At 29.2% G+C, this 26,237-nt stretch overlaps 1 protein-coding gene across 1 annotated transcript in view; it reads right to left on the bottom strand.

Moving 5' to 3' along the window:
- Positions 1–682: 682 nt before the first annotated feature.
- The window catches only part of LOC107446973 (Programmed cell death 4), a 37,819-nt gene continuing 12,264 nt past the window's right edge, over positions 683–26,237 (bottom strand). The window contains exons 6-10 of the mRNA XM_021147611.3: positions 17,579–17,693; positions 15,239–15,346; positions 5,081–5,191; positions 4,620–4,759; positions 683–2,050 (exon numbers count right to left, since the gene is read on the bottom strand). Coding sequence (XP_021003270.1) covers positions 1,996–2,050; positions 4,620–4,759; positions 5,081–5,191; positions 15,239–15,346; positions 17,579–17,693 — 529 coding nt within the window. The 3' untranslated portion in view covers positions 683–1,995. The remainder of the gene's footprint in view (positions 2,051–4,619; positions 4,760–5,080; positions 5,192–15,238; positions 15,347–17,578; positions 17,694–26,237) is intronic.

Here is a 26,237-nt window from a genome sequence, read left to right on the forward strand (position 1 = left end):
AAACAATAGACATGTACCATAATGATCCTCTAAGAAATACTGGAATAATTGCTGTCTTCTAAAATTGTCAATACTTTGTACTGTTTTTTGCTTGATAAGGATTTTAGAAACATGATGCAGCATATATGATCTTCTCTCTAAGTTAAAAATCATCCAGTATTCAGAATTTGTCATATTTCTTCTTTCTTTTGTTGCACATTTTCATGAATATTAATCTTCGCAAGCAGATTTCACTTCATGGCTTTGGGCAATCAAGTCAAGTTTATGTATCTTTTTTTTCTTTAAGTGGAGTGAGTGTTCTCTTTTTTCTTTTTCTAATGATACCTTTTTTTGCATATTGAATACCACTTTGTTTACTAAATTACTTTTCTTGATACAGCTTTCTTTCGTAAGAATAATGTCAAGTAGCTCACAAACATTACTAAACACGAAAAAATTTATAAAATTTGATGTCTTATTTTGCTTAGGATGACAGTATATGAGGGGGGATTGGGGGAAAAGCCAAAAGTTCTAGTTTCTAAAATTCTCAAAATTAAACATTTTTGACCAAATTGTTTAAAATGATTGAGCAGTGGTAGTTATTATAGTGCAGTAATCACTTATTAAGAATGATGCATTCAGTATGCTGAATTGATATGTTTTTAATAAGGACAAAAAGGAAAAAAAAAGCACTTAATTCAAATAAATTTTGGTTGCTTCAAAGTTTTATTACTTAAAATAATTATTACTTTAATTTTATTAATAATTATTAATTCAATGTTTACAAAATATTTTAACAGATCTTTATTAAACAAGCTAATTCAATTCAATATATTTTATTAAAATTCATAATTAGGTTTAAGACTTTTTAAATAAATTATTTATAGTAGAGCATCGATAATTTTGAAATGAAAATATAATGGATATGTTGCTGAACAATTTTATACAAGAGTAATCTTTAGTAGTTTCTCCGACTGCTATTTAACAAAAATCTGTGATTATTGAATTGCTAATTAAGATTAATTATTATAAATCAACTGAAAAGAAAATGGCATATGTTGAAATTGCAAAGCTCTATTCCATTGTTAAAATTTCCTAGAAACAAATTATGAATTCAGATTTTTTTTTTCCCATCATATTTTTCAAGTTTCAAAAAATGCTGAAACAAGAAAGATGTAGGTAAAATCAGATGTCAGAAACATTTGTAGAGAACTTTTTAACTTGATTGGCAGTTTTAGAATTATTAAGTTTTACTGCTATCAATCTAAAAAAGTAACTAGTAGACATACATTTAGAAGTGGAAAAGATTTGTGCGAAACAACTGAATGATAAAATGAATAAAACGAAACTGAATGACTAAAATTATAGGAAAAATAATAAAAAACCCCCAACTTTTTTCTACAATTTTTGCATTGAACAAAACAATGCAAATGCACAAATGGGGGGGGGGATATAATTATAATATTTTTGTTGTAGGTAAACAAAAATTTAAGGGAAAGAATTTATTTATTTCAATAGAATATAAAATATACGATTAAGCTAAAAATGATCTTGAGGGAGCAAAACTTAAAATATCAAAACAAAAGACAAAATAGGAACAAAATGGATTTGAGGGGTAAAAAGGAAAGCCCTATTTAAGGAAAACTTAATTTTTACCTAAAATAAAGATAAAAAATAAACTAATATACTCAGTGTTTCGACAGAAACTTACATAATCAATTGAAGTGATATTTTTTCTGGCAGTTAAAAATATAACAATCTTTTATTACATATAAGTACATATATAATAACAGTCATCTCACCAAAGGAAGAAAAAACATAGATTGTAGTATGATTTACAAAAAATAAAATATTTCCATTCAATTAATGGAATTTCAACTTTAGAATGGAAAACAATAATACTTGTAGTCTTTTAAAAAAACAAAACTAAAAAAACATAGATTTTGAAGTTCATTCCTCATTTATGATTTAGAATATTTTGAAAAGAAAAACATTGCACACAATGTAAAAGGCATTTCAATGCGTCTTTACCAGTCCTCCATCTCCTTCAGATACAAAGCGTTTGCGTCCTCTGAAACAACATCAAGCATTAGCAACAATATCAAACAATTAATGTAAGATTACAAAGTTTTTTAAAAAAAGACTGTACAAATCTTATGGAAAATAATTTTCTGTCAAATTGGTTGAAAATTGAATATGTTGCAGTTCATAACAATCTAAGAAAAATCGCATTGACATTAAATCCAAAAATGGATATAGTTTCCCAAATACAGAATATCAAGTACAAGAGATAGGCAACAGTCAGTGAAGTGAAAGATGTTTGAAGTGTGCAGCATTAGCTTAGGTGAATGCAAAGTAATGCTAGATACTCATTTTAGCTTTGGAAATTCTGATGTGCTACTAGCTGTTAATTAATTAATCTTACTTTCAATGCTTATTTAAAAGTTAATTTTTAACTATTTTTTTCAATATCCATGGTTAAAGCTTATGTCATTACAGAATTACTATTTGTGGTTTGAGGCTTTGTACCTCGGTAACTATAAATTTCTGGACTATGTGTCAATGAGTACTTGTGAACAGAATGATTTGAACAAAACATAATAAATCTTTAGTCAATTTAACAGAGAATTAATTTCCATAAGACTTGTGCGGGTCCTTTAACAAGTCATTTTGGTGTTTCAAGGTTACATGGACCATTGAGATTATCTCAAAAATGCAACAAAAAATATTAAAATAACAAGCAATTACCACCAATTTTAAAGATAAAAGAATTTGTTTCAGTTTTCTGAATTCAAGAAAGCACTGTGTCATGGATATTTACAGTTAAAAAAGTTTTAATAAGAAAAAAAAATTAAAAAGAATTTAATATCATTAATTGTTGTAAATTAAAGTTATACTGAATTTCTTTAAAATATATTATTTATTGGAAATGCATACAACTTAATTATCAATATTACAGATGAAAAAAATCAATCTAAAAACAATCACAATATTTTTAGTAATTCCATCGAATGTTTAAAAAAACAGACATAAGACCCAATTACAAGGGAAAAAAAATAAAAAAATAAAATTATAATTTTCATGTCACACAAACACTTTGAGAATCAATGATATAGGGAAAGAAAAAAAAAAAGGTTTGTTGTGGGTGTTAAAGTAACATGAAATGCTATGTTAAACAAAAGAAAATTAAAATCCCTGTGAAAGTTCGTTGTTTCACAGCATACAATGAACTGTGCTAAGTTATATTAATTTTCTGCTTAATTCTAAAATTTTTTTGTTGAGACTTCTAATTTCTTTAAAAATCTTTATTATCCAAACACATGAATTTTAAATAGCGCATTGCAGCAATTAGTTTTGACACGCTCAGTTTTCCTTGATTCCATCTTAAATCCATGTGGTGTTATTGATTGTATTATCAGCAGTTCTTACCATGGATTTTAAAATCAGAATGTTTTATTACTATATTAGTCTGCCTGGTGAATTTTGAATAACACTGTGCAACAAATTTGAAAGTTTTTTCAAAAATTCCTTTGGATGAAAATATGTGATTTTGTATAAACATAGGGTGCTTTATTCATTCATGCATCAAAATGGCCCATCACATATCACTTTTGTATCAGAAAAGTTGCCCAACTTTTAGTGAGTTCGCTCCCTAATACACTTTTTCTTGCACCTTGTTTATCTCACTTCCTAATACACTTTCTCTAGTATCTATCTCGCTTCCTATTTTACCTAAAGCTTCAAAACTTTGGGTAGATACATAAGGCTTTTGTTGCCAGACTGGCGGCAATACCCTGTAAATACACTACAAGAAAGCACAATCCTGCTTTTGAACTACATATAAAGGGTTTAGACATCAATACTTTAGCTGAATAATCCATCAATCTTATGTTAGGACCAGTGGTGTTAAACATACTCCATGACTGGCATATAAGCGAAAATAATACAAAGAGGACAGATAACAGTAGCCCTGAATAGAATTCTTCAAATTCAGTTGATTCATGCAGGAATAGTGTAACCTCAAAAGATCAGTAATTGTTAACATTTGAAAACTACTTTAGTTACAAAATAGTGTTTTAGAGCATTGTTTAAGCAAAACAAAAAGAAAATTTTATTATTGCATGATACTTGTGGAACAAAATATTTTATTTTTAAACCTGATTAAAAATAAAAAAAATCTTCCTTATGAATTAGTACATCCTTATGAAATAAGACCCAGTTATTAGAATAAACAATAAACACAAAAATAATTTTGGCCAAGCCTACTGGAATAAGAGCTATGGGTCAACCCAACCTCAGGCCTACAAAGAGATTTTGCCATCCTGAGAGCAATTGGATGACCATGGTCAACAAAAGATTGGTATGGAAGAAAATTCTTTTAGAAGGCTAGGGCACTCTATGGGCAGTCATACCACTGAAGAAGAAAAAATTAATAATTCTATCTTTATTCACACATTGCACAATTTTAAGCATTCAACATTAAACTACACACTAAATTACAATACTAATTTTTGTAGATTGTCAAAACTTCAGAATTTCCTTCTTTATAGATACTCATTACATTAAATAATATATTATTTAAAATAAAGATTAGGCTAAGAAAAATAATTCAATCATATGTATACAGAAAAAATAGTTACCGAGAAGGCATCTTCTTAACAACATCATCCAACAGAAATCCAGCAGCATGGCAACTATTCACAAATTTTTCTAACACAGTATATGCTGGAGGGACATCAATAACAATATCTGGCATTTCACCATATACACGAAGAAAGCCCTAGATAATAAATATTGATTTTCATTTACAAAATGTCATAAATTCAGAAAAAAATTTTTAATGTTTTTTTTTTTAATTATAACATTTAAAGAAAAACATTTGATAAGAACATGAAACATTTATTAAAAATTACTCATATAAAGAAATGAAAGTAAAGTATATCACAAGTGTCAGTTGTTGTAATGGAGGTTAGAGCTCCATAATTTTGTAATCAACATTATTTTTTGTCCACTGTACAACATTGTAGATGAGGTAAAAAGCAACAAACACATTAAAGTATAGAATTTTAATAAGTTTAACAGTAAAAATCAAAAAAATTACCCTTGTCATTTGATCAGGAGTAACTATCATGCTGGATGCTAAAACTTGGAAGAGTTTACACATTAAATCCATTGAACTATCTCGCATATCTTCAATCACCATTATTAGGGCCTGAAAATGAAACAAAATTTTATCATGAAAAAAAGATACCTAATTAAAGAAAAACATCTGATGAATGGTATTTTCATAAATCATGGATGCTATAAGCAGAAAGATGAGAAGGTAAAAAGTGTTGTAGGTTACATAAATTGTTGTAACTTGTAACCAGGGTTTGTGATTATTTGATTTAAATCGGATTTTTTTTATTTTTATTTAAATACACTGTAAGAACTTTGATTTATGTTTAAAAATCGTTATGAATGCTTAATCAAAATTAAATTAATATTAAAAATATATTATAACAATATTTCAGAAGCTCTAACTACCTAAAACAATTTTTCATTATAAATACATACCTTTGAATGCATAGCAACCATTTTGAAATAAATGCAGGATTGAAATTTAAAGACTATATGAAATAGAGAATTTAAAACCTATTTTTGGCATATTAGGGTAATTTCTTTTTAAGATAACCTCAAGCTTTAGAGATATACATTTTGCACCAAAAAAATATAATGTAGATTTTAATTCCATGCATTTTCAATCAAAAGGTAGAATTTTAATAAAAATTATTTGTATTTTTTTTGTAAAAAAAATTCATGTTTTATTAATTACTTTCTACAGCTATGGAAGTCTATATTAAGATTGCATTAAATGTTTACTTTAATCTGTGCTTTCAATCAAAAGATTTTTAAAAATGTAATTTCAAATGTGTTGGAATTTAACACACACCAAGAAAGAAAGTAATTTTGTGAACTAAAATTAATTAATGCATTATTTAAAATAAATTTTAAAACTAAGAAAAGAAAATAATATAATTATCAATAATTTAAAACACTGTTATTTAACTTTTTAAATCAATATATAATATTTAAAAAAAATCAGTTGATTTAAATCAACAAACCCTGCTTGTAACTACAGTTAAACAAAATAATTCATATTCAGTCCTAGCAGCAAAAGCATAAAAATGTATAGGATTTTTTAAATAATGTATACTGGTAGAATCTGCTAATTGCGACAGCTAGAAAACCAGGGAGGTCCGGGGAAGAGGGATTGAGGTTTAGGCCGAAGGTAGGAAGATCAGAGTAGTTCCTGCAGGGAAGGATACTTGCGGACGAACACAACCGATAACCACGGCTAGGAGCGAACAGTCAGCTCTTCAATATTTAAGGAGTGGATATTTTGACATTGTGGTTGTTGCAGCGTCCGAGACCTCGTCTCTCCCTGGTGATGCCCACTTTCAAGAGGAGATGCTGCTATCGACAGTTTAAGTTTTAATCATTCTTAATAACTACTTTTAAAATGTTTCTATGGATAATTATTTTTGGAGTTTGTTTGTTGATGGATTATTAAATTTCTAATTAAAGAATGATGTTCCAGTGCAATAGTGTTTTATTTGACATCTTCCACTAAACAACATATACATATATGACAACCTTTTAAGTGACTGGTCCCAAATCAAGTTACGAAACGTAACATACATGAAAATGCAATTTTAAGTAATTGTGTAAATTAGCTCTAGCTCTATTTAACTTATGAACAAAGAAGAACATTTTAAAGTTATTATATTTTGAATAATACCAAAACTTTAAAGTAATTTTTTTTTGCATTTATATCTCTTAAAAAAGCAGGTTTTCACTGCCAAGAATTAGTGAATTCAATATCTGTAAACATTACAAGCTATTGATACAAAAATAAATAAATAAAAAATCACATTATTTATTACTAATTATAAACTAAATCACTTACAATTACTTTTATACTAAATCACACTATTTATCACTAATTTATTTTGAGTCACATATATCTTATTTTGAATATTTTGTTTATCAACTAAATAAACAGATATTGAAATTAGAATATGGCTTTATAAAAATAAGAAAAACTTGGACATATGAACATGGTTACTTCAAACCAGGCTTTTATTGAAAAGAAGTAACCAATATAAACTCAGACATAGAACACAAACAAAGTTTATGGTATAAAAGAACACATTTGATAATAATTATTAATTTTAAGTCACATATATTTTCAATCATATCATCTTATCTTGAATATTCTTTTTAATCATTCATATTATAAGTTATTAGAAATAAAACAGGGTTTAATCAAAATAAGTATCGTTTAGACAAAGTTTTAACCAAGGATTTTATTAAAAAGAAGTAGCCAATTAAAATTCTTTTATTTAGAGCACAAAGTTTTTACTAAGAAAAGCTATTGGATTAAAAAATAGATTAAAAACCATCATCATTACTCTAGTATTTAAAATAAGTATTTTCAATGCGTTCAGTATGTGTGTAAATTAATTAGTCATTGAAGCCCATCAGAACCTAAAAATTAGACGAAAATGATGAGTTTTTATGAGGATGTTTATTTAAAAATTGACTTAAAAATACCAAAATCAGAACTTTATGTGAAGAAAATATATAGGACAAGACACTGTTTTTTTAAAATATAGGATACTTTAGGACATAAAAAAAAAGGAAAAGTAGATAAAATATGAAGTCTGAATATTGTTTATACATTATGACGTTGCTGAAATAAATTTGAGCTCAAAAAATTGAGGTTGCGCATTTTATCTGGCATATCTTAAAATAACCACCAAACTTTGGTTCAAAATTTCCTTAAATCACGTAGCATCCAAGACTTGTAACTGAAATGAAAAAGTATTATTTCTTAAATGAATATTACAACATTTTGAACATTAATTAGTAAAACTTATTTATGTTCAAAATTTAAAACTTAATTAGATAGATATTATTGAGAAGAATTTTTCATAAATTAGATTAGTCCAGTATTTTATGCATAAAATAGCTTTTATTTTAACACTTTTATGTTTTTAAAAAAGCTACAAATTTCATAATCAAGTAGTTTCAATCCTTAAAGAATAATTAAAATTTTAAATACCAACTTCACTAACACACATTACACTAAAAGTTTANAAGAAGAAATACCTCTTTACTGAAAGACCACATCTGATTGCCGCCCATACCATGACAACGCAATAATTTGACAGGACCTTCACTCGAAGCGGCATCCAGACAGTTGTCATCGGACATGATTTGCTGACGTTTGGTATATGCAAACACCTATGCGATATGTCACAAGTTATTTATGCTAAAACACAAAATCAGGAAAAAGGCAGACCATTTTTAAGCATTGAAAATCAATTTTGCTTTAAGAGGATGCAGAAATTTTTCATCACGAAGTCTCTTTCTCCTTCATTAGTAATTTAAAGTGTAGAAAAAGTTAATTCAGACAAACCTAGAGTACGCCACGAAGTTTTAAATACTGAAAAGAAAATTTTAAAATATACAAATGAAAATAAATTAAGAGATAACTTAGGAATACGCAACAGAGAAGTTCTCTTTTAATAATTTGTTTGCATTTTAATATTTTGAAGTATTTTTTTCAGCAAATTGAAATTTCATGACTTACTACATTATATTTATTTTAAATTGGTAATGAAGGAGAAAAATAGTTTTTAGACGAAAATTTTTCTCCGCAGTATGTTGCCCTCTTAAGCAAGCCTCCATTTATGTTTATAATAAACAATAAATATTAACCTTTCAAGTATTGAGTCCCTATGCAAAATTATACAGTGCACAAAATAAAGAAAAAGAATATCCCGCATAACTTTTGTTGTAGTGATCATGGGTGAAAGTGGTCAATTAGTACCAAGACTGAAAATTTTTGTAGGAATTTTTTTTCTTAATTTGCAGTTAAAAAGGTTATTGGAAACATTTTCGAAGAATTATCACGTTCGATTTATTTTAAACAAGATATTCTACATACATCTAAAGAATCTTAATTATATATGTTTAATAGCATAAAATTTAATGAGCTTTTATATTCTTGATAAAATAACTGTTTACATCTAAATATGAAACAGTTAAGATAACTACTCTACAAAAAATGTTTGAATTTAACTTTAACATATAATTACCAATGAATAATTATACCTTTCAGTAAGTTTAACTTCAAAATTATTTTTAAAATAACAATATATTAGACCAAAATGTTAATTTCAATGCGTAATTAAGACAACAAAAGAATTTTAAATATTGAAATTCCCTACAAATTGACATTTTTTTTATTTAAAAAAATTACGAACATTAAAAAATATTTACAAAGTAATATGAGTATTAAATTAAAATAAAAACACTTAACATGATTTTTTTATATATTTACAGTTAATATAATTGGGAACACCAAGGTTCAACAAAAATAGTACAAATTACAAAATGATCTAGTTGCAATAAAAATCAATTATTAATATTTTTCAATAAATAATTTTATAAAAGATACTTCATAGAACATTAACATATACACTTTCTAATGAGTTACAGTTATTTCATAGTAATAATAATTTTGGTAATTCTAAACTTCTAAAGACATTCTTCTAAAAACATTAAGTAGTGTCAATTTGCATCATTAATAATCATTTAAAAAATTTCATTAAGCAATATAAAAATTTTCTAACTTAATGTACTTCTATACTGAAAATATTTTTTTACATATTTACAATTAATGAAACTGTAGGCACCAACCATAAAAATAATCTAATTGCAATAAAAATAAAACTCAGGCAGTAGTAATATACTGAATATTATTAAATTCAAAAATATTTACCAACAAATAATAAAGTATATCTCATTACACTTTCCATAATAGGTTGCAGTTCTATTAAAGAAACAATATTTTTGGAAATTATTCAAAATTTACTAACCATTATTTCGAAGTACAATAACAAACTTCCTTCTAAATATTAAGAATTAAAAATACTGATTTTTTTTAAATTTGAAAATGAAATTTATGAATTCTAAAAAAATAAGTAACAAGAACATTCATACTTAATATAATTAAATTGTTTTCATCATAACAAAACACATTAAAAAATGATTATCTACACTACTTTCACATATCTCTTATAAAATCTCATCTTAAGTAAATAACAGATATAAATGAAAAATGGACAAATAAACAGTATTTCACACTAAAAAAGTTACCAAAACATAATTGACAAAAAAAAAAATTTTAAATCATTTTTTAGAAAAAAAACTAGTGATTTTGCTAGTTTTTAAAACTTTCTTAGGAGGTAAATTTTTTGGACTACTTGGTGCACTTCTTTTTAAGTTGTCAGAAACATTCTCATTAATTGGTGCAGGATCTAAGTCCTTGTTAGCTGTTAAAGGCTCTAAGTCCATGTTAGCTGTTAAAGGCTCTAAGTCCTTGTTGGTTGTTAAAGGCTCTAAGTCCTTGTCATTTGAAGAAGGAACATTTGAAGGTTCTTCTTTACCAGAAGAATGCATGACCTTTTTATCTCCACCTCTCTCTTTAGTGTTCCCTGCACAGATTTTTGAAACTCGTTTCCGAGTAAAATTTGAAACTCGCTTACTTTTTTTTTCAACTAAAAAATCTTTATAAGATTTGTAAGCATTGTGAACATATTTTCTCATTAAAGGATTTGGCTTTAAATCAACTGATGATATTTGTCTTCTTCTTAAGTTATACTTAATTATTGACACTGCTTCATAATTTTCAGTTGTCAAAACTGACCTATCATCAGTCACAATATCATCCATGATATTAAAAGTCCCTTCTACAAGGGGCCCTGAAAAAATTGACAATAAGGCTTTCACCAATAGAGAAAGTAGGGAAAATCTTGGTTCACCTTCACTGTTTTTCAACTCAAAAATATGCGCCCACCAATCACTATCGATTCTAGTTATCTTTGATTTTTCAAGTTTATCAACATCATTGTCAATTGCATACCTCCGCACTTCTTCAAGAAACTATGGATTTTTTTCTTTTGGGATAACATTAGAAAGGGCTTCAGCTAATTTGCTGAAAGCAATAAAGGTTGATCCTCGTCTTCTGACTGCAGGGTTTAAACAAGATAAATAGAGAAGTGTTTTATTTTTGAGGGGAAGATTATGCAACAAATAGATACTAGAGGCTACAAACGCCTCTCTTAGCTTCGTATAAAATTCCTTCAAATAAGTTGGTTTCAGGTCATTCCTCATCAGATGAGCAAAATTCCCAACATCTAAGTATTTGTCCTTTCTTTGTTTGGAAATGTCCTTCACATCAAGTTCAAGAAGTTTTTGAACACTTTCTCTGGGAATATGCTCTGGTTCCATGAACATTGAAAGGAATTCTTTACAAAGAAAAAACACTTCCTCGTGGACTAAATGCATATTCGGAACTTCACTTTGAAATTTCTTTGTAAAAGAATTGAATTTAATGAGAATCCCCCGGTAAAATCTGATCAAAAACAAGTACTTCTCTCTCTGATTAAATAGCACAATTAAAATAGCATCTTTTCGTTTCTGACCAGCAGCTGAACTTTTTTGTTTTCCAATGGTAACCATTAATTTACTGATCTCTCCTTTTTGCACCTCAGAAACATCTCTAGAAGTGTAAAGAGACTCCTCATATGATGAATTTTTTTCCCGCTCTTCCTGTGCTAAAAAGGAACTATAAAAAAGAAAAAGAGCATCATCTAAGAGAGCAAGTCTCTCACAAACTTGAAAGAGGTGGAGGAATCTTGTAGGAATCAATCTAATGACATTCCTCGCAACATCGAAATTTAGAAGACATTGCAATTCAAAAAAATATGATTTCAGTTTGGGAGAATCTTGGATATCATAATAAATATTACTGCATACATTTTCAATATAATTGTCAAAATGACTGCAAAATTGCTTAGCAGCATTATTGACTATGTGCACAATATCCCCATGAATATCCAATAGGAATATATTTTCTTTCCTCATCAAAGTTTCAAAACCTTTGACTGATCCTCGCATGGTTGAACAATTATCAACCAAGCAGCTTATGATCTGCTGGGGAGAGAGACCATTTTCTTTGATCAAACCAAGGACCTTATCAAAAATATTTTTTGATGTGGCTATGTTTTCTTTTTTAGAACCTAAAAAATCAGTCACAACAATTTTTTGACTGTCGTCAAAATATCGCAACAAAACATTAATAATTTTGTCCGAAGCATTATTAGTAGCTTCATCCACATTGATGGAAAAAAATTTTCCCTTCAATTCAGCTGCTAACTCTGCACGCATGCATTTTGCAGTTCCGTGCGTAGTTATATAAGTTGCAGCAGTTCTAGACATAGATAGGTTTTTAAGAGCTACCTTGTCTGCAGATAAACATTTGCCCAACTCAATTAATTTCGGAGGAATTGCAAAAGGCAAGCAATTTTCACTAATAAATGCCGTAACAATTGCTTTTTGATCGGCAATTCTGTCAGCCAACGATAACGGAGCGATCACTGCAGACGTCCCAGGCAATGTTTGCGTCAATTCCTGGCTAGCAAATCGATTTATGTGATCTTTGTCTTGGCTGTGTTTCGTGAGCACTTTTTTCCCGTTGTTTGCATACTTGAGTTTTTTCGAACAAATAACACAATAGCAACATCCGGCTTCTTGAATCTTCCGACACCATTCGGCAAAAGGGCGGTCTTTAGAATCCTTATCCTGCAACCACTCCCATCTCCATTTATTTTTTACTGATTTATCATCGAAATCATTTCCAACCTTAACATAGGAATCAGAATTCATCTTAAAAAATTCGTTAGAATAAACAACTGTTTCTCTGAAACGCGTGGTGAAATAAAATGTAAACACAATCAAATTGCCAGATTTCAATTTCAGAAAGCTTTCCAACAATCAAGGCTGAACTAGATCTGTTTACAAGCGCGAGTAAACGAACCCCAATAGCCGACGGGTACGAGAATCCTAAGAGGGTGGGGTCGAGATTAGCGCATGCGCCGTAACCCCATCCACGTTCCTCCCACAAGAACCGGTTTAATGAAGGTAGAGGCATCTTCTCCCTACGTACGTACGGAATCGCAAGAACCTGCGGAGTTCTAGGTTCTCGGAAATGGCTCCCAATATTTTCGCAGAAGAACAAAAACTTCCGTCCTAATTTCCGTCCTTCATTTTATTCAAAGACGGAAATCCGTCCCAGGACGGAAATACTTTCACCCATGGTTTAATGAATTGCTAACAATATTTATATATTATTTTACCTGTTTTATTCCCCACATTGCAGTTTGAGTTAGAAATTAAAAATACAATAGTAGAATTCCAAGCGTAACAGAGGGGAAATCACATAGGTATTTTATTCCAAAAAATGTATTAAATATATGTGAAAACAAAAAATTGTGCATGTGCAATAATATGCTACTTCAAGGTGTAATACTTAATTTAATTGCATGAAATAATGAAAGAGCCTCATAATTTAATTGCCAGGTAATTAAAAGTGTCCGTAACAGAGGGGAGAAATAAAATCCCACATTTTTGACATGCACTGTTATTTCCGCTATATTGCGTGATTTGGAACATCCTAATCTTTATTTGGAATTTTTCTTTTAATTATCACATTTCAAGGTAAAATAAATTATTATAAGACTTTTTAAATTGCTTACACATTTTTATTAACTTCAAAAAAATGCATTGTAACAAAGGGGACATTTTGCAAATTTGACAAATAGTTACAGGGAAATATGCCATTTAATTAAACATTGCACCTTAAAGTCGCATATTATTGCACCATTTTTTGTTTTCACTTATATTTAACACATTTTTTATGATAAAATACCTGTGTGATTTCCCCTCTGTTACGCTTGGAATTCTAATACTGGTTTCAGTTGGCATGGAATTCAACAATATTGTTTTAAAGATTCTACATCCAACAGGCACTTTTAGTATTAAGATATATTTTACTGAAAAAGACTTTCTCTGTAACCGAAATTCAAATAATTTCGTTCAAATTTGTATTTTGTCATTCAAAAATATATAGTTTAAAATGATGTAAAAATTTGCATGTCTTACAATTCTATACTTTTTTTGAACTGCTATTAAATAAGATGTTAAATACTGAATTAAAATTTTTTTTCTAAGAACATTTCTTTAACTAAAGAGTTTTATAAGTGAGTACATATATTTTGTGAAATGTTCCAATTAGTTTTAGAAATATGTCTCCTGATTAAAATAATGGGATAATAAATTTTCAGATTGTTACTACCCCCTATGTTTTGATGGTTAAAAAAGGTATGTTTATTCAAATTAAGTACGTTTTTGTGACTGATAGCTAGCAAAAATCGATTAGCACATTTGAAATTAACACCTAGAACTATTATGATTGATTTTTATTAAATGCAAATCCGATCATTAGAAGAAAGGTTATTCAGAGTGTTATCTTTTTTTCCTCCTTCACTATACACTTGTATGTTTAATTTTGATGATGGTGAAAACAATTCTATTCCATTAATCTTAAACATGTTTTACTTTATAAAATGATCAAATAAGAAATTTGAAAGAGTTGCCTTCTGAAAAAATATGCAGNGTTTAATTTTGATGATGGTGAAAACAATTCTATTCCATTAATCTTAAACATGTTTTACTTTATAAAATGATCAAATAAGAAATTTGAAAGAGTTGCCTTCTGAAAGAATATGTAAAAATCTAAATATGGTGTTTTAAAAAATAGCAACATTTTTGTGGCACTGTATGTGAAAAGATAATTTAAACAAAAAGTAGTAATGAAATAAATACATCATATTGCATGTTAGGATCTCTAGAAAATTTTATATTGAAAATAAATACCACAAAGCTTCAAATGTTTTAAGCTTTTGAATTTAAAAACGAACAAAATCACAAGAAAAATACAAGTCTCAACAACTACACTAATCAGTTAAGTTTAATGGTATTATTAAAATTTGAAAAATTCTTAAACTTCAGTCATTGTCATTTTATTAAAAATGTCTATATTGAAACCTCAACAAACCAGCAGTACCTGTAGAGTTCTTCACTGATTTCCTTTTTTCTACAGTACTTACATCTAAAACTTACCTCTTAAAAGTAAAGGAGTGTTTCACTGCATAAGTAAAATTTCACTGCATAAGAACAAAAAATTATCATTGAAAAAAAAAAAATTAAGAACTGTAAAACAGAAAGAAAAAAAAAGATTGAAGAAATAGGAATAAAGTAAAGTATCTTATTAGCAATATTTAGCTTAATCATTAAATAAATTTACCTCATATACAAGCTCATGATGAAAATGTGGGACTTCCAACTCCCGAATACAGCGACAAGCTTCATCACTATCACCAGAGCAGAGATATTCTTTAAGAAGCAAATGCATCTGAAAAGTATTGAATTTTACAATAAAAATTTAATGTTATGAGCACATCACATTACAAGTCACCTTCAAAATGCTAAGACTAAAATTGCTATCTCTGTACCCCAAGTCCAGGAAAAGAATATAATACATAATATACAATATAAAAAACAAAGCAAATACAGAAGAATAAAAACAAGACAAATACGTAAGAATAGTACGAACAAAAGCTTACTTGAAATAAATATCCAATAACTATATAACACAATTGACTGCAAGACACAACTAAGATAAAATAAACATAAAAACAATGCCCCTAACCTGCGCAGCACAAAGAAAAAAAGGACAGAAGCTAAGAAAGTAGGGACATCGTTAATAGAAAAGCTTGATCGGGGAAACACGATCAAGAGTTGGATTTTGCTAAATAAAATGAAAAAACTAATAATTCTCAATCAATTTCGTAATTTTAAAATCAATACAGTGTAACGTCCCATTCCCGGAAGGGTCGATTTTCTGGACACTTTTTAACAATCAAAATAAACAAACATCTCTCCATCTTCCCCTTACCTAAAAAAAAAAAAAGAAGGTCTTTTGACACGTTTTCTCTTATTCTAGCTTGCACTGAAGCCCTGATTTATGCATTGAACCCATAAATCACCAGAAAGGGGCAGTGAAGATCTACCAAGACCATTGAGTGACCCTTAGTGATGCTCCTCCTTTGGAATGCAGGAAAAGAGGGAGATTTGTTTTCAAAAGACTGCAACTGAGTCCCCTCCCCCTCCTTTCCTATGCAGGTGGCTGGTAAAAGAGGCATTTCCTGAAACCTTTTTATTGAAAGAATACTGTGAAAAAGGGTAACGGCAAGCGTTAAGGTAGAGGGGGAGTCACAATGGAAAATTTGAATAGGTCTGAAAGGATACACGTCCTTGAGAAACAAAACATTCCTTCTTCCCCATACCATGTAGTATTTTGGAGGCGGGGGGAAGGGGGTAACATTCTTTCTTTAGCAGATTCTTTCAGTCATATAAGAAAAAATAAAGAGAACCCGGTCAGCGTGCCCCACCTTTATGCTTGATTGATTGCCAATGATTGGAGAGAATTCAATAATTTGTCACTTCCCCACCCTCAACTTGAATGATCTCCTATTTACACTTATTTTCTTATACCTGCTAACCAATATACCTGATAATAAGTGTAGATACTGTAGAAATACTATAGTTTTAGCTGTATACATATATGTTTGCTCACTTAGAGCGTATTCAAAATTATATATCAGCAAACATTTAGCCTTGTCGCATTTTAGACATTTTGTGTAATTGATCAGCAGGTTTTCTCTACATGACAATTCTTTAGAAGGCAGTCTAAACCATCTGAAAACCAAGAAAAGTTTTTTAAATCTCCTGAGCTGCTTATAAATGTATAACTAGATTAAATTTATTTTGAACCACAACTGAGTTGTAAAGGTGATTCAGTGTTTGGATTTGGAGAAAATAATTATTAGTTAAAACAGTTAAACTTTTAATGATTTCAAGTACACGTTTGAAATACACAAATGTAGTTGTCTTAATACCAGTCATAAACAGCACCTCTGAGCAATTGAAAATAATGATGTTAAGTGTTATCAAATCTCTAGAAAATTAAGAATTTGAAGTTATTTCTTTAACTTCTGACAACAATGCAGTTAATATCAAAGCTTATCAAATTCTATCTGTTTTGGGTATCTCACACCCATGAATTCCTTATCCATTTGATCTTAGAAGTCATATTTTAATTCTGTTTGATATTGTTTATCTTATGATGCACATAACTGGATAACAAAGAAATCAGATGATTTTATTTTTAAATTTCCTGACATGCTTTGAGATGATTTACTTGATGCACATTTTAAGCATTTGATAAAGGTTTTATCAAACGGAAAAAGAAATGTGTGGTATGGTATTCTTTTTTCACATAAAGTGTTATTATATACAACAAATATTTAAAAACATGAAATAAGCCTTAAGAATATTTAATGAAAAGACAGTTGCAGTATTGAGACACATTACTCAAATTTATTTGAAGGACATGAAGCGACATGTCTAAGTTTTCTAGGATTTGATTTGCTTCTTTAGTGAAACATCAGTAATAATAGTCATGAATCATTTAAAAGAGAGAGAGAGAGAAAACTAGGAAAAATTAAAAAGATAACAAAACAATGAGGAAAAAAAAAGAAAATAATAAACGCATGAAGAATTGAGAATTCAAATTTGAACAAACCTGGTTGATTAAATATTTTACGGGTCTCATTCCACCTCCAACTCCCCAAACATTATCCAGTCTGACAAGACCATGTTTCATGCTCAAAAGAGCATCAGCATGCTCCAATGCAGCTCTATTAAAAAAGAATGACTATTATTGTAAAATAAATCGAAACATAAGAAAAACAATAAGGTTTGTCAAAGGAGAGTAAAATACAGCTTCAAAATATTGAATAAATAAAAAGCTTTTTCACTGTAATTTTTTTTTAACCAAAATTTTTAATTTATATGCAGATTTTATAAATATCACTAAGAAATTATATGCAATGTTTGGGCGAAGAGCAGAATCATTAAACTCATGAAATGGTTTATTTCTCAACTACTTTTAAAAGTATTCAGTTAATACAATGACGAGAAAGTAATCGCATAAAAATGACTTGGAAGGCTAATTAAATCCCATTTAAACATAGTATCTTTTCTCTCCCAACTTTGATGCCTCTTTCTTTTTTTTTTCAAATATAAACACTTATGGATGTAAACAAATATCTTTTTTATTCACTTACACCTTATATAGGGGCCAAAAAAAGCAGCAATTTTATTAACCAGATATTTCTGTTATAATCAAGTCTTTAAAACAACGAACCAGTACTTTTAAGAGTCAGGCAGGGTTGGATTATTAGGCACACATTATTAGGCTCTATCAGGCGCATGTTTTTTTATCTTTGTGAAATTTGTTTTTCTCAAAGCTTTGGGAGGTCAAATTTCCAGATCCTCTGAAATTTTGAGAAAAACAAAGTAAAATTATGAAGGGCAATACTTTTTGTGAAATAAGTGAATCCAGGCACTGACAATTATTTTATGTTGTGCTATGCTTACACTAACTATCAAATTATAAATACTTTCAGTGGACCCTTGTATCAAAGTTCATTTAAAAATCTTCGAAAAAAGGTTATTTTCATATTTCCTTTAAAATCTACCAGTACTAGACAAGTAGGAATCACAATGTGGAAGTTTTAAATTGTGTGAATTTTAACCATGCTGCTTTATTTTTGAATCGCTTGAATATGGGTAACAATGTAGTACTTTTAAATCAATCAAGTTTTTTAATTTATATAAATTACTTAATATGTTTTTATAGTCATAAAAATACAAATAGCATAGTGAGATTTTAAAACCATGTAAATACCAATTAATATAGTTTAATTTTAAAATCGTGTGATAAAAAATAGAGGAGTTTTAAAATCACATTATTATGAATGACAATGTGGGATTTTCAAATTGAGCGATAATGAATTTTGATAACTCAAAACGAGTGATTAGGAATAAAAGCGCGACTTTTAATGAGCGTCAATAGGATTTGCGATAATTTAATCATATTTACAGGGAATGGTGGAGAATCGAAATTAAAATTATTACTTGTTTAAAACTTGTTAATTCTACTACCATAAAAATATTAAATGTTGGTATGGAGGGAGAATGGGTAGCAGTAGCACTAAATTTACGTTGCATGAGGGCTGCACACAGGGTTCATGCTCCACTTTAAAAATAAAATTCAAGTACTTTTGAAGATTTATAAAATTCTCAAGGACTTAATTGATGATAAATGTTAAACAATAATAGCAGTGCTGAAAAATAAGACTTCCATTGCTCTCTCTTGATTTCGAAAAGTAATCCAAGTATAAAAAAAAGCAAGGGTGATTGACATCAAGTCGAGAATAAAATTCATGATGCATAAAAATGTCGGATTTGAATTTTACATAAGGCCTATTTTAAGTTAGGTATACAACCTCCGAATAAGCAAAGATTTGGACAAGTCATGAAGAAAAGAGGAACATTTAAAACAATCTATACAAAAATAAAAACAAAGTACACTTAAACTTATTTATAATAACAAATCTACAGTTAGAGTAAAGAAAACATACTAGTTAAAATTATTAAAATATATTTATTTGTAAAAAAACTCAAGCATCTTATGTGATACGTAAAGAACAAAACTAGCATTAACAAATATACTAAATAATTTTTGAATGTCTGTGGTAAAATATGATTGTAAAGAGAACCAAATAAAGCGGACAAAAATAAAAAAAGCTGAATTTCTACAACGTAGGCACTGGGAGGACAGGGAGTGTTTCATATAATAATGTGATATCAATAAGATATATAAAAGCAACTCTGTCGGGAGATTTTTATTTAGTATTTAAAGTGGCAGAAGCATTTAGACAGTGAAATTTAAATTGTTCTTAAAAATAATTTTAAAATTGGCTAATAAATATGTGCGTCCACAGAGACTTAAAGCACATATTCATTAGCTAAGCAGAAATTGGCTTTGCAGATGAAACTATGCCAGGTGTTGAGCTGCTCATTGCTGGTGTAGATCTTTTTGAAGTAAATGTAAGTCCATAAGACTACCAAATGCTCAAGGAGAAGGAAAAAAAACTGATTGCTATATAGGATGCCGCAGCTTAATTATCATTTTTAATTAATTACCGGCCAATAATTTAATATTGAAACTCTCACCTCAATATCTTCTGATAGATTCTTACTAACAATTTTAGACACTTTGAATGTTTTAATGAACCAATAATATTTAAATAAATTTTTTTCAGTAGCATCGATCGTACGTTATGTTTGCCTTTCAATTTGACTACCATCATTAAAATACATTCATCATCACTCCTAGCTGCCGTTAAAAACAAAAATAGGAACATAAAGCATAAACCAATCAAGGGTAATTATGACCCAAAAACATAAAAAATCAAAATATCCATACATTCATAAACCATACACGTTTCAAATTTAACATAACTAAATTACTTACTAATGAAGAATATCACATCTTTATAGTAAATAATTTAAGAAGGAATTTACTTCTCTCAAGAATAGCGATATTGGATTTTAAAATTGCTCGAATACGAATCGCAATATTGGATTTTAAAGTCGCTTGAATATGAATCCCGATGTTGGATTTTAAAAACACGAAAATAAAAATTGCGATATTGAATTTTTAAATCACGTTAATGAGAATCATAATGCATAATCTTTAGAACACGTGAATACCAATCGCAATGGGTAGTTTTTAAATCACGAATAAATACGAAAATCGATGTTACAATGGAGGGATAATAAATCGCAATATTGGATTTTAAAAATGCGTGAATATGAATAGTGACATTGGTTTCTCTCGAAAATACTATATCAGGTTTTAAAATTAGGTTTTATAAGTGCTTAAATACAAATCGCGATATTAGATTTTTAAATTGCGTGAATGGGAATTGAGAATACGATTTTTAAATCAAGTGAAAACAAATCGCAACACGTAACTTTTAAATAAGTTAAATACTAAAAATCGATGATTTATATTAAAATCGCCTGTATAAGAATCGAGGTTTTGACAGAATTCAGGGCAGTTCCCAATATTTAAAATTCCTAAAATCAGCCAAACAAAAGAAATCATATATCGGCGGTCAAATGAAATGGCCTAGAACTCCATTTCACTCTATAGTGGAAGTCACGGTTGTCAAGGCAACAAGCCCGCGGCAGCTCCCCCTGAACACCATTTTCTCAGGAGCAGAGCAGCTTTTATTTTTTTGGGGTCCTTGGCCTGTTGTTATTTGGGAGCTCTTTATGACTAATTTTAGTATAAAAAAAGTTTAAATTTTAATAATTTTCTAAAAACTATGAGGTTGAAAAACAAATAAATTATTATAAAAGCGTTAATACATTATTAGTATTGAAAGTTTAAGGTAACAGTACTTTTCGTGCTTTTTGAGAGGCCAAGTCTTTTGTTACATCATTAAAATTAAATTCCTGCCAGACATGATATTCAATGCTCATGATTAACAAATGATTCAATCCTTTTTAAATAAAAATAAAAAAAAGAGGAAAACATAAGGGAATAATAGCTCAATGCCTTGAAACCTTTTGTTTTCCAAGTACTTCATTGAAGCACTTTCATGGAATGTTGGAATCAAAGGTAACGAGATGGCGGACTCACTGGCTAAAGATGCTTCTTTGGAACCTTTACAGCCAGATTTACTTTCCACTTACAACGAGGTCTTTGCAGAGTGCAAAAATTTTTTTATGGACCTCTGGAGGGTTCCTCCTCCNAGGGTTTCTCCTCTGCATAGCTGGTATTTCAGAAAACGTCCTTTGCCAGTGGTCATTTAAGGTGTCTCTCGTATGTTTGGGGGCGAAAGACTTTCGGACTTTGCACTAAATGTAGGACTGCTCAGGCTTCGCCCGAACATATTCTAAACTGTATCGATTTTAAGATCAACAAGGTTTTTTCAAAACCTCATCTATTTTTAGACTTCCTGGACATTTTTGGCTTATGGAATTGGTCTAATTAGGATGGACCTCTTGGGGATTAGAAACAACAACACTTTTTTCACACTGGAAATGAAAATTTAAAAATTAATTGTACTACTGCAAATTATCTTTTTCAGTTAAAAATAGAGAGAGAAAGAGAATTTCGTCAAAAAATTAATAATAAAAAAAAAAAATCCCAAAATTGTTTGCCCTCTCTCTAAAATACATAAAAATTTCCTGAACTAGAATAAGAGAAAATACAAATGATACTGAGATCCTAGACGCTTAATGGGTTAAAACCCTACCGAGTTGCTTACTCAGTAAAGTTTATAGCAATAATTAACACTTTTCTTCATTAAACACTTATCTTATTTTTAAACAACTAATATTCCTTTAATTTACAGTCAAAAATTTCTTTTAATCATCTACTAAAAACATAAAAATATTAGATACATAAAACAAACTATTAAAATATAAAAAGTGATTTTTAAGCCCATAATTTTTAATCAAGGTTGAAGAATAAATTTTTTACAAAGGATAGAATTTTTATTATTCACAATACAAAACGACTTTATAATTTTCTTACACAAAATTAGCTTTTCATTCCCTTGTTATACCATCTATTTACATGGAAGTATTCGTTAAATTTTTTTTAGTGTTTTAGTCTTACAATTCCTTCATTATTATTCTTTTAATTTACACTAGGGAAAATTACCTTTCAATACTACAATAATTCAATGACGGTAATATATTTAATAGCAGCTATGAATTTTTTTCTGATTTTAGAAACGAATTTTTGCAGCATATATGGGTCATTCTCACAAAAACAGTCATTTTCATGTCCCCAGTATATTTTATGTTTGTTTTACAACTTACGAAAAAAAATTTTCAGGGAAAGTGTCCTTCAGAATGCAAGCTAACAAAAGAATAAAAATAAAATTATCAATTTTTATTTTTTATTAATTTTAGGTAATAAAAATATACCAATATGTCATTCCCTCACTTGTCCCCACTGCTGATTTAAAAAAAGAAAAAAATTGTTTCTGAAATAAAAAATTTTTTTTTACAAATTTGTGTTTTTTATTTGAGAATATTGAAATATAGAATTCAGAAAATAAATTTTAAATTTAATTTCTGATAAAAATATTAACACAGCACTATTTTAAACTTTGTCCCCAGTGTTTCGCGTCATTCCCTCACAACAATGTTCTTATCACCTGCAATCTTCTTAGAATAAAAATATTTTAATAAAAACTTCAGAAGTTAACAACTGGCATCATAGAACAAAATTGCAGTATGTTTCCATCTTCAACTTAAAGAAGCTTTGCTGTGGAATAAATTTGAATGAATCAAACCAGGTAAAATTTTTTACATTTGTCATTCCCTCATGTCATTTTTTAGAGTAAAATAAAATACAACTTCATCGAGAAAGTGGATAATTATATGTTGCTTTCTTGTATGAATATAATTGTATGTGATTGACTTCAGAAATTAATTAGGCCTAACTGTTATTTTTAAATTTTATTGAATTCGTCATTCCCTCACTAGTGTATAAAGTGAGGGAATGACGCTGAAGTGAGGGAATGATTCAAGATGAGTATATTATTAAATTTTTTTTTGTTCAATCGTGCCAGCCAATTTTATTTCCCAAACCTGTAAAAACTATTAAATATATAAGACTAAATTATAATAAATATTAGATATACTTAGTATGTTATCATTTTCAAACTTTAGGTAGATGTAACTTAGATAAAAACATGTATTAAAATAAAATATCATTCCCTCACTATTAGTGTCATTCCCTCACTTTTTAAATAGTGAAAATAATTAATTTACTTATTAATTAATTTGAAAAATAAATTAAAAAATTAATAAATTAATTTATTAAATTAATTAATTTATTTATTAAATTAATTAATTAATTATTAATTATTATAAATTAATTAATTATAAATTAATTATTTAAAAAATTAATTAATTTAAATATTAAGTATAATTTATAGGATATATACTTTCTTTATAATGCCATTACATATTTCTATTAATATAAAAAGTTTCAGAGCTTTTTATTCACTTTACTTTTTCGGGATTTTATGAACTGAAAAATGACAGTTTTCGTGAGAATGACCCATATAGAATTATTGTTAATATTTTTATATATATTAAATTTAAAATTTTTAGATTCTTACTTATTCATAATAATTATTTTAATTGAACAAATAATAATTTTGTATTGTTTTTATTTAAGAGAAAAATATAAATTTATTAAGTTTGTTTTTTAAACTTTTATTTGTATTAGATTTATAAGGAAAAAAAATGCCTCTCAAGAAATAGGTAAGGTCAATACATTAAAGAAAGCAACTATTATTTGAAACACACAATTCAAATTTTCTGTCAAATAAAATTTTTCAAAAGTAAGAGGAAACATAAAGCATTGTTCTACTGTTGTAGGCTGGCATATAAAAATCCCTTTTCCCGGAATTGTATAGCAGGTGCAGTAAATGAGTAAAACGAATCACCCCTTTAAAAATCAAGTTTCTGGTTATCTTTAGAAGATCTCTCTACAAGAACGTATTATTCCCTCATTTGCAATATGACGTTATTGATGAGACATATGGCTGAACCAATTATGACTTATGACTACCAATTAGGTTCTCTATATGTGCCAGAAGATCAGGGATGCACAAAACAATTGGTCTACAAATCACTCTGTTGCAGTCTTCCTTGATCTGTCAAAGGCATTTGACAGAGTGTGGAAACACAAATTAATTATCAAACTGCATGAACAAGGTAAGATCAAAGGCAGGGCCTTGGCTTGGATCTATGATTTCCTGAGGCAACGTGTCATTAGGGTCAAATATAATAATACTATCTCTCACAAACTTTATTTAAGCCAGGGAGTACCTCAGGGTTCGGTGTTGAGCCCTTTTCTCTTTGCCATTTATCTGATGGGCATTGAGGAGTTACTCACCAAGCGGTGTGAGGCTGGAATTTTGTGTATGACATAGTTTTATGAAAATCAGGGGCCCAAGTGGACATGATTGAGTCAGAAGTGAATGTGACTATGGATGAACTGAGTGAGTTTGCTGTTCAGCATAAACTGAACTTTAATGCCAATAAGTCTTATGCCACTTTCTTCACAACTAACAAAAAACTATATAATTACGAATCTAGAGTTAGGTTCGATGGACAAAATATAAATGGAGTAAAACATCCTAAATACTTAAGGTTTATATTGGACTCCAAATTCAACTGCAAAAAACATATTGAGAACTTAATCTATAACGGCAGGAGAACACTAAATATACTCAAATATATCTCAGGAAGAGATTGGGGAGCTAATGCTGAAACACTTAGATGTACGCGATTGCCCTTATAAGACCTATTTTAGAATATGGATAACCTGTATATTTTTGCGCTTCAAATACCAACTTACAGAAACTAGAAAGAGTTCAGTTGAGTGCGGCTCGCACAATCACTGGTTTGAGAAACAGTTGTCCTAATGAAATCGTTTTGTATGAGGCATACTTACAGCCTTTGAGATACAGAGGTGGAGCTGACGTACAGAAATATTTTAACAAACTCATAAGTTATGGCTCTCATAATCGTTCACCTCGGATTGTCTAGGAGGGTGGAAAAGTAACAAAAGATTAAAGAAAAACAGTCCAATGAGCCTGGCCACGGAGTTGAATTTATTCAGTCGGGAGGTTGAACGCCACTCCCTGAAATATTATATTGATCCATCGGAGGGTTTAAGGGAAGTATTCTTCCACACCGAACTATAACAGGCAGTGAATAAAGCAAGTACAGTCCCGGATCATATGAGGCAGCTGGCACTTGAGATAATCAACGAAATCCCGGAAGTAGATATCCAAATTTACACAGATGGGAGCAAAAATAAAGAACATCAAACCGGGAGTGGAGTATATATTAAGACTCTTAATAGCGAAGTCAGAAAAATAGAAACCCGGACAATTGCTCGGAGTTTAGAAGGGAACTGTTGGCTATTGAGGTCGGTCTAGAGGCCATTTTGAATTAAATTAATTATAGAGCGGTATGGATTTTGTCTGATAGCAAGAGTTCATTGCAGCACTTGAAGAGTTGGTTCAATGTTGGTGACCGCACTAGCATAGCTATTTTGAAATTACTTAGACAGATTGCTGTGGTTCATGAAGTACACCTCCAACGGATTCCCTCGCATGTGGGGATTTATGGAAATGAGGTCGCTGACGACTTGGCAAAGCAGGGCTCAGTCGAGCCATTGTATTCAGTTGCCTTATTGACGAGCTTTACTCCATCAGAAAAAACAATCACTTAAAGTCTTGGAGGGTCCTTCCATCCCATGATTGGTATTGGCGGAGATGTCCTGG

The sequence above is a fragment of the Parasteatoda tepidariorum genome, chromosome X1 (genome assembly GCF_043381705.1).
Source record: "Parasteatoda tepidariorum isolate YZ-2023 chromosome X1, CAS_Ptep_4.0, whole genome shotgun sequence".
Taxonomy (NCBI): domain Eukaryota; kingdom Metazoa; phylum Arthropoda; class Arachnida; order Araneae; family Theridiidae; genus Parasteatoda; species Parasteatoda tepidariorum.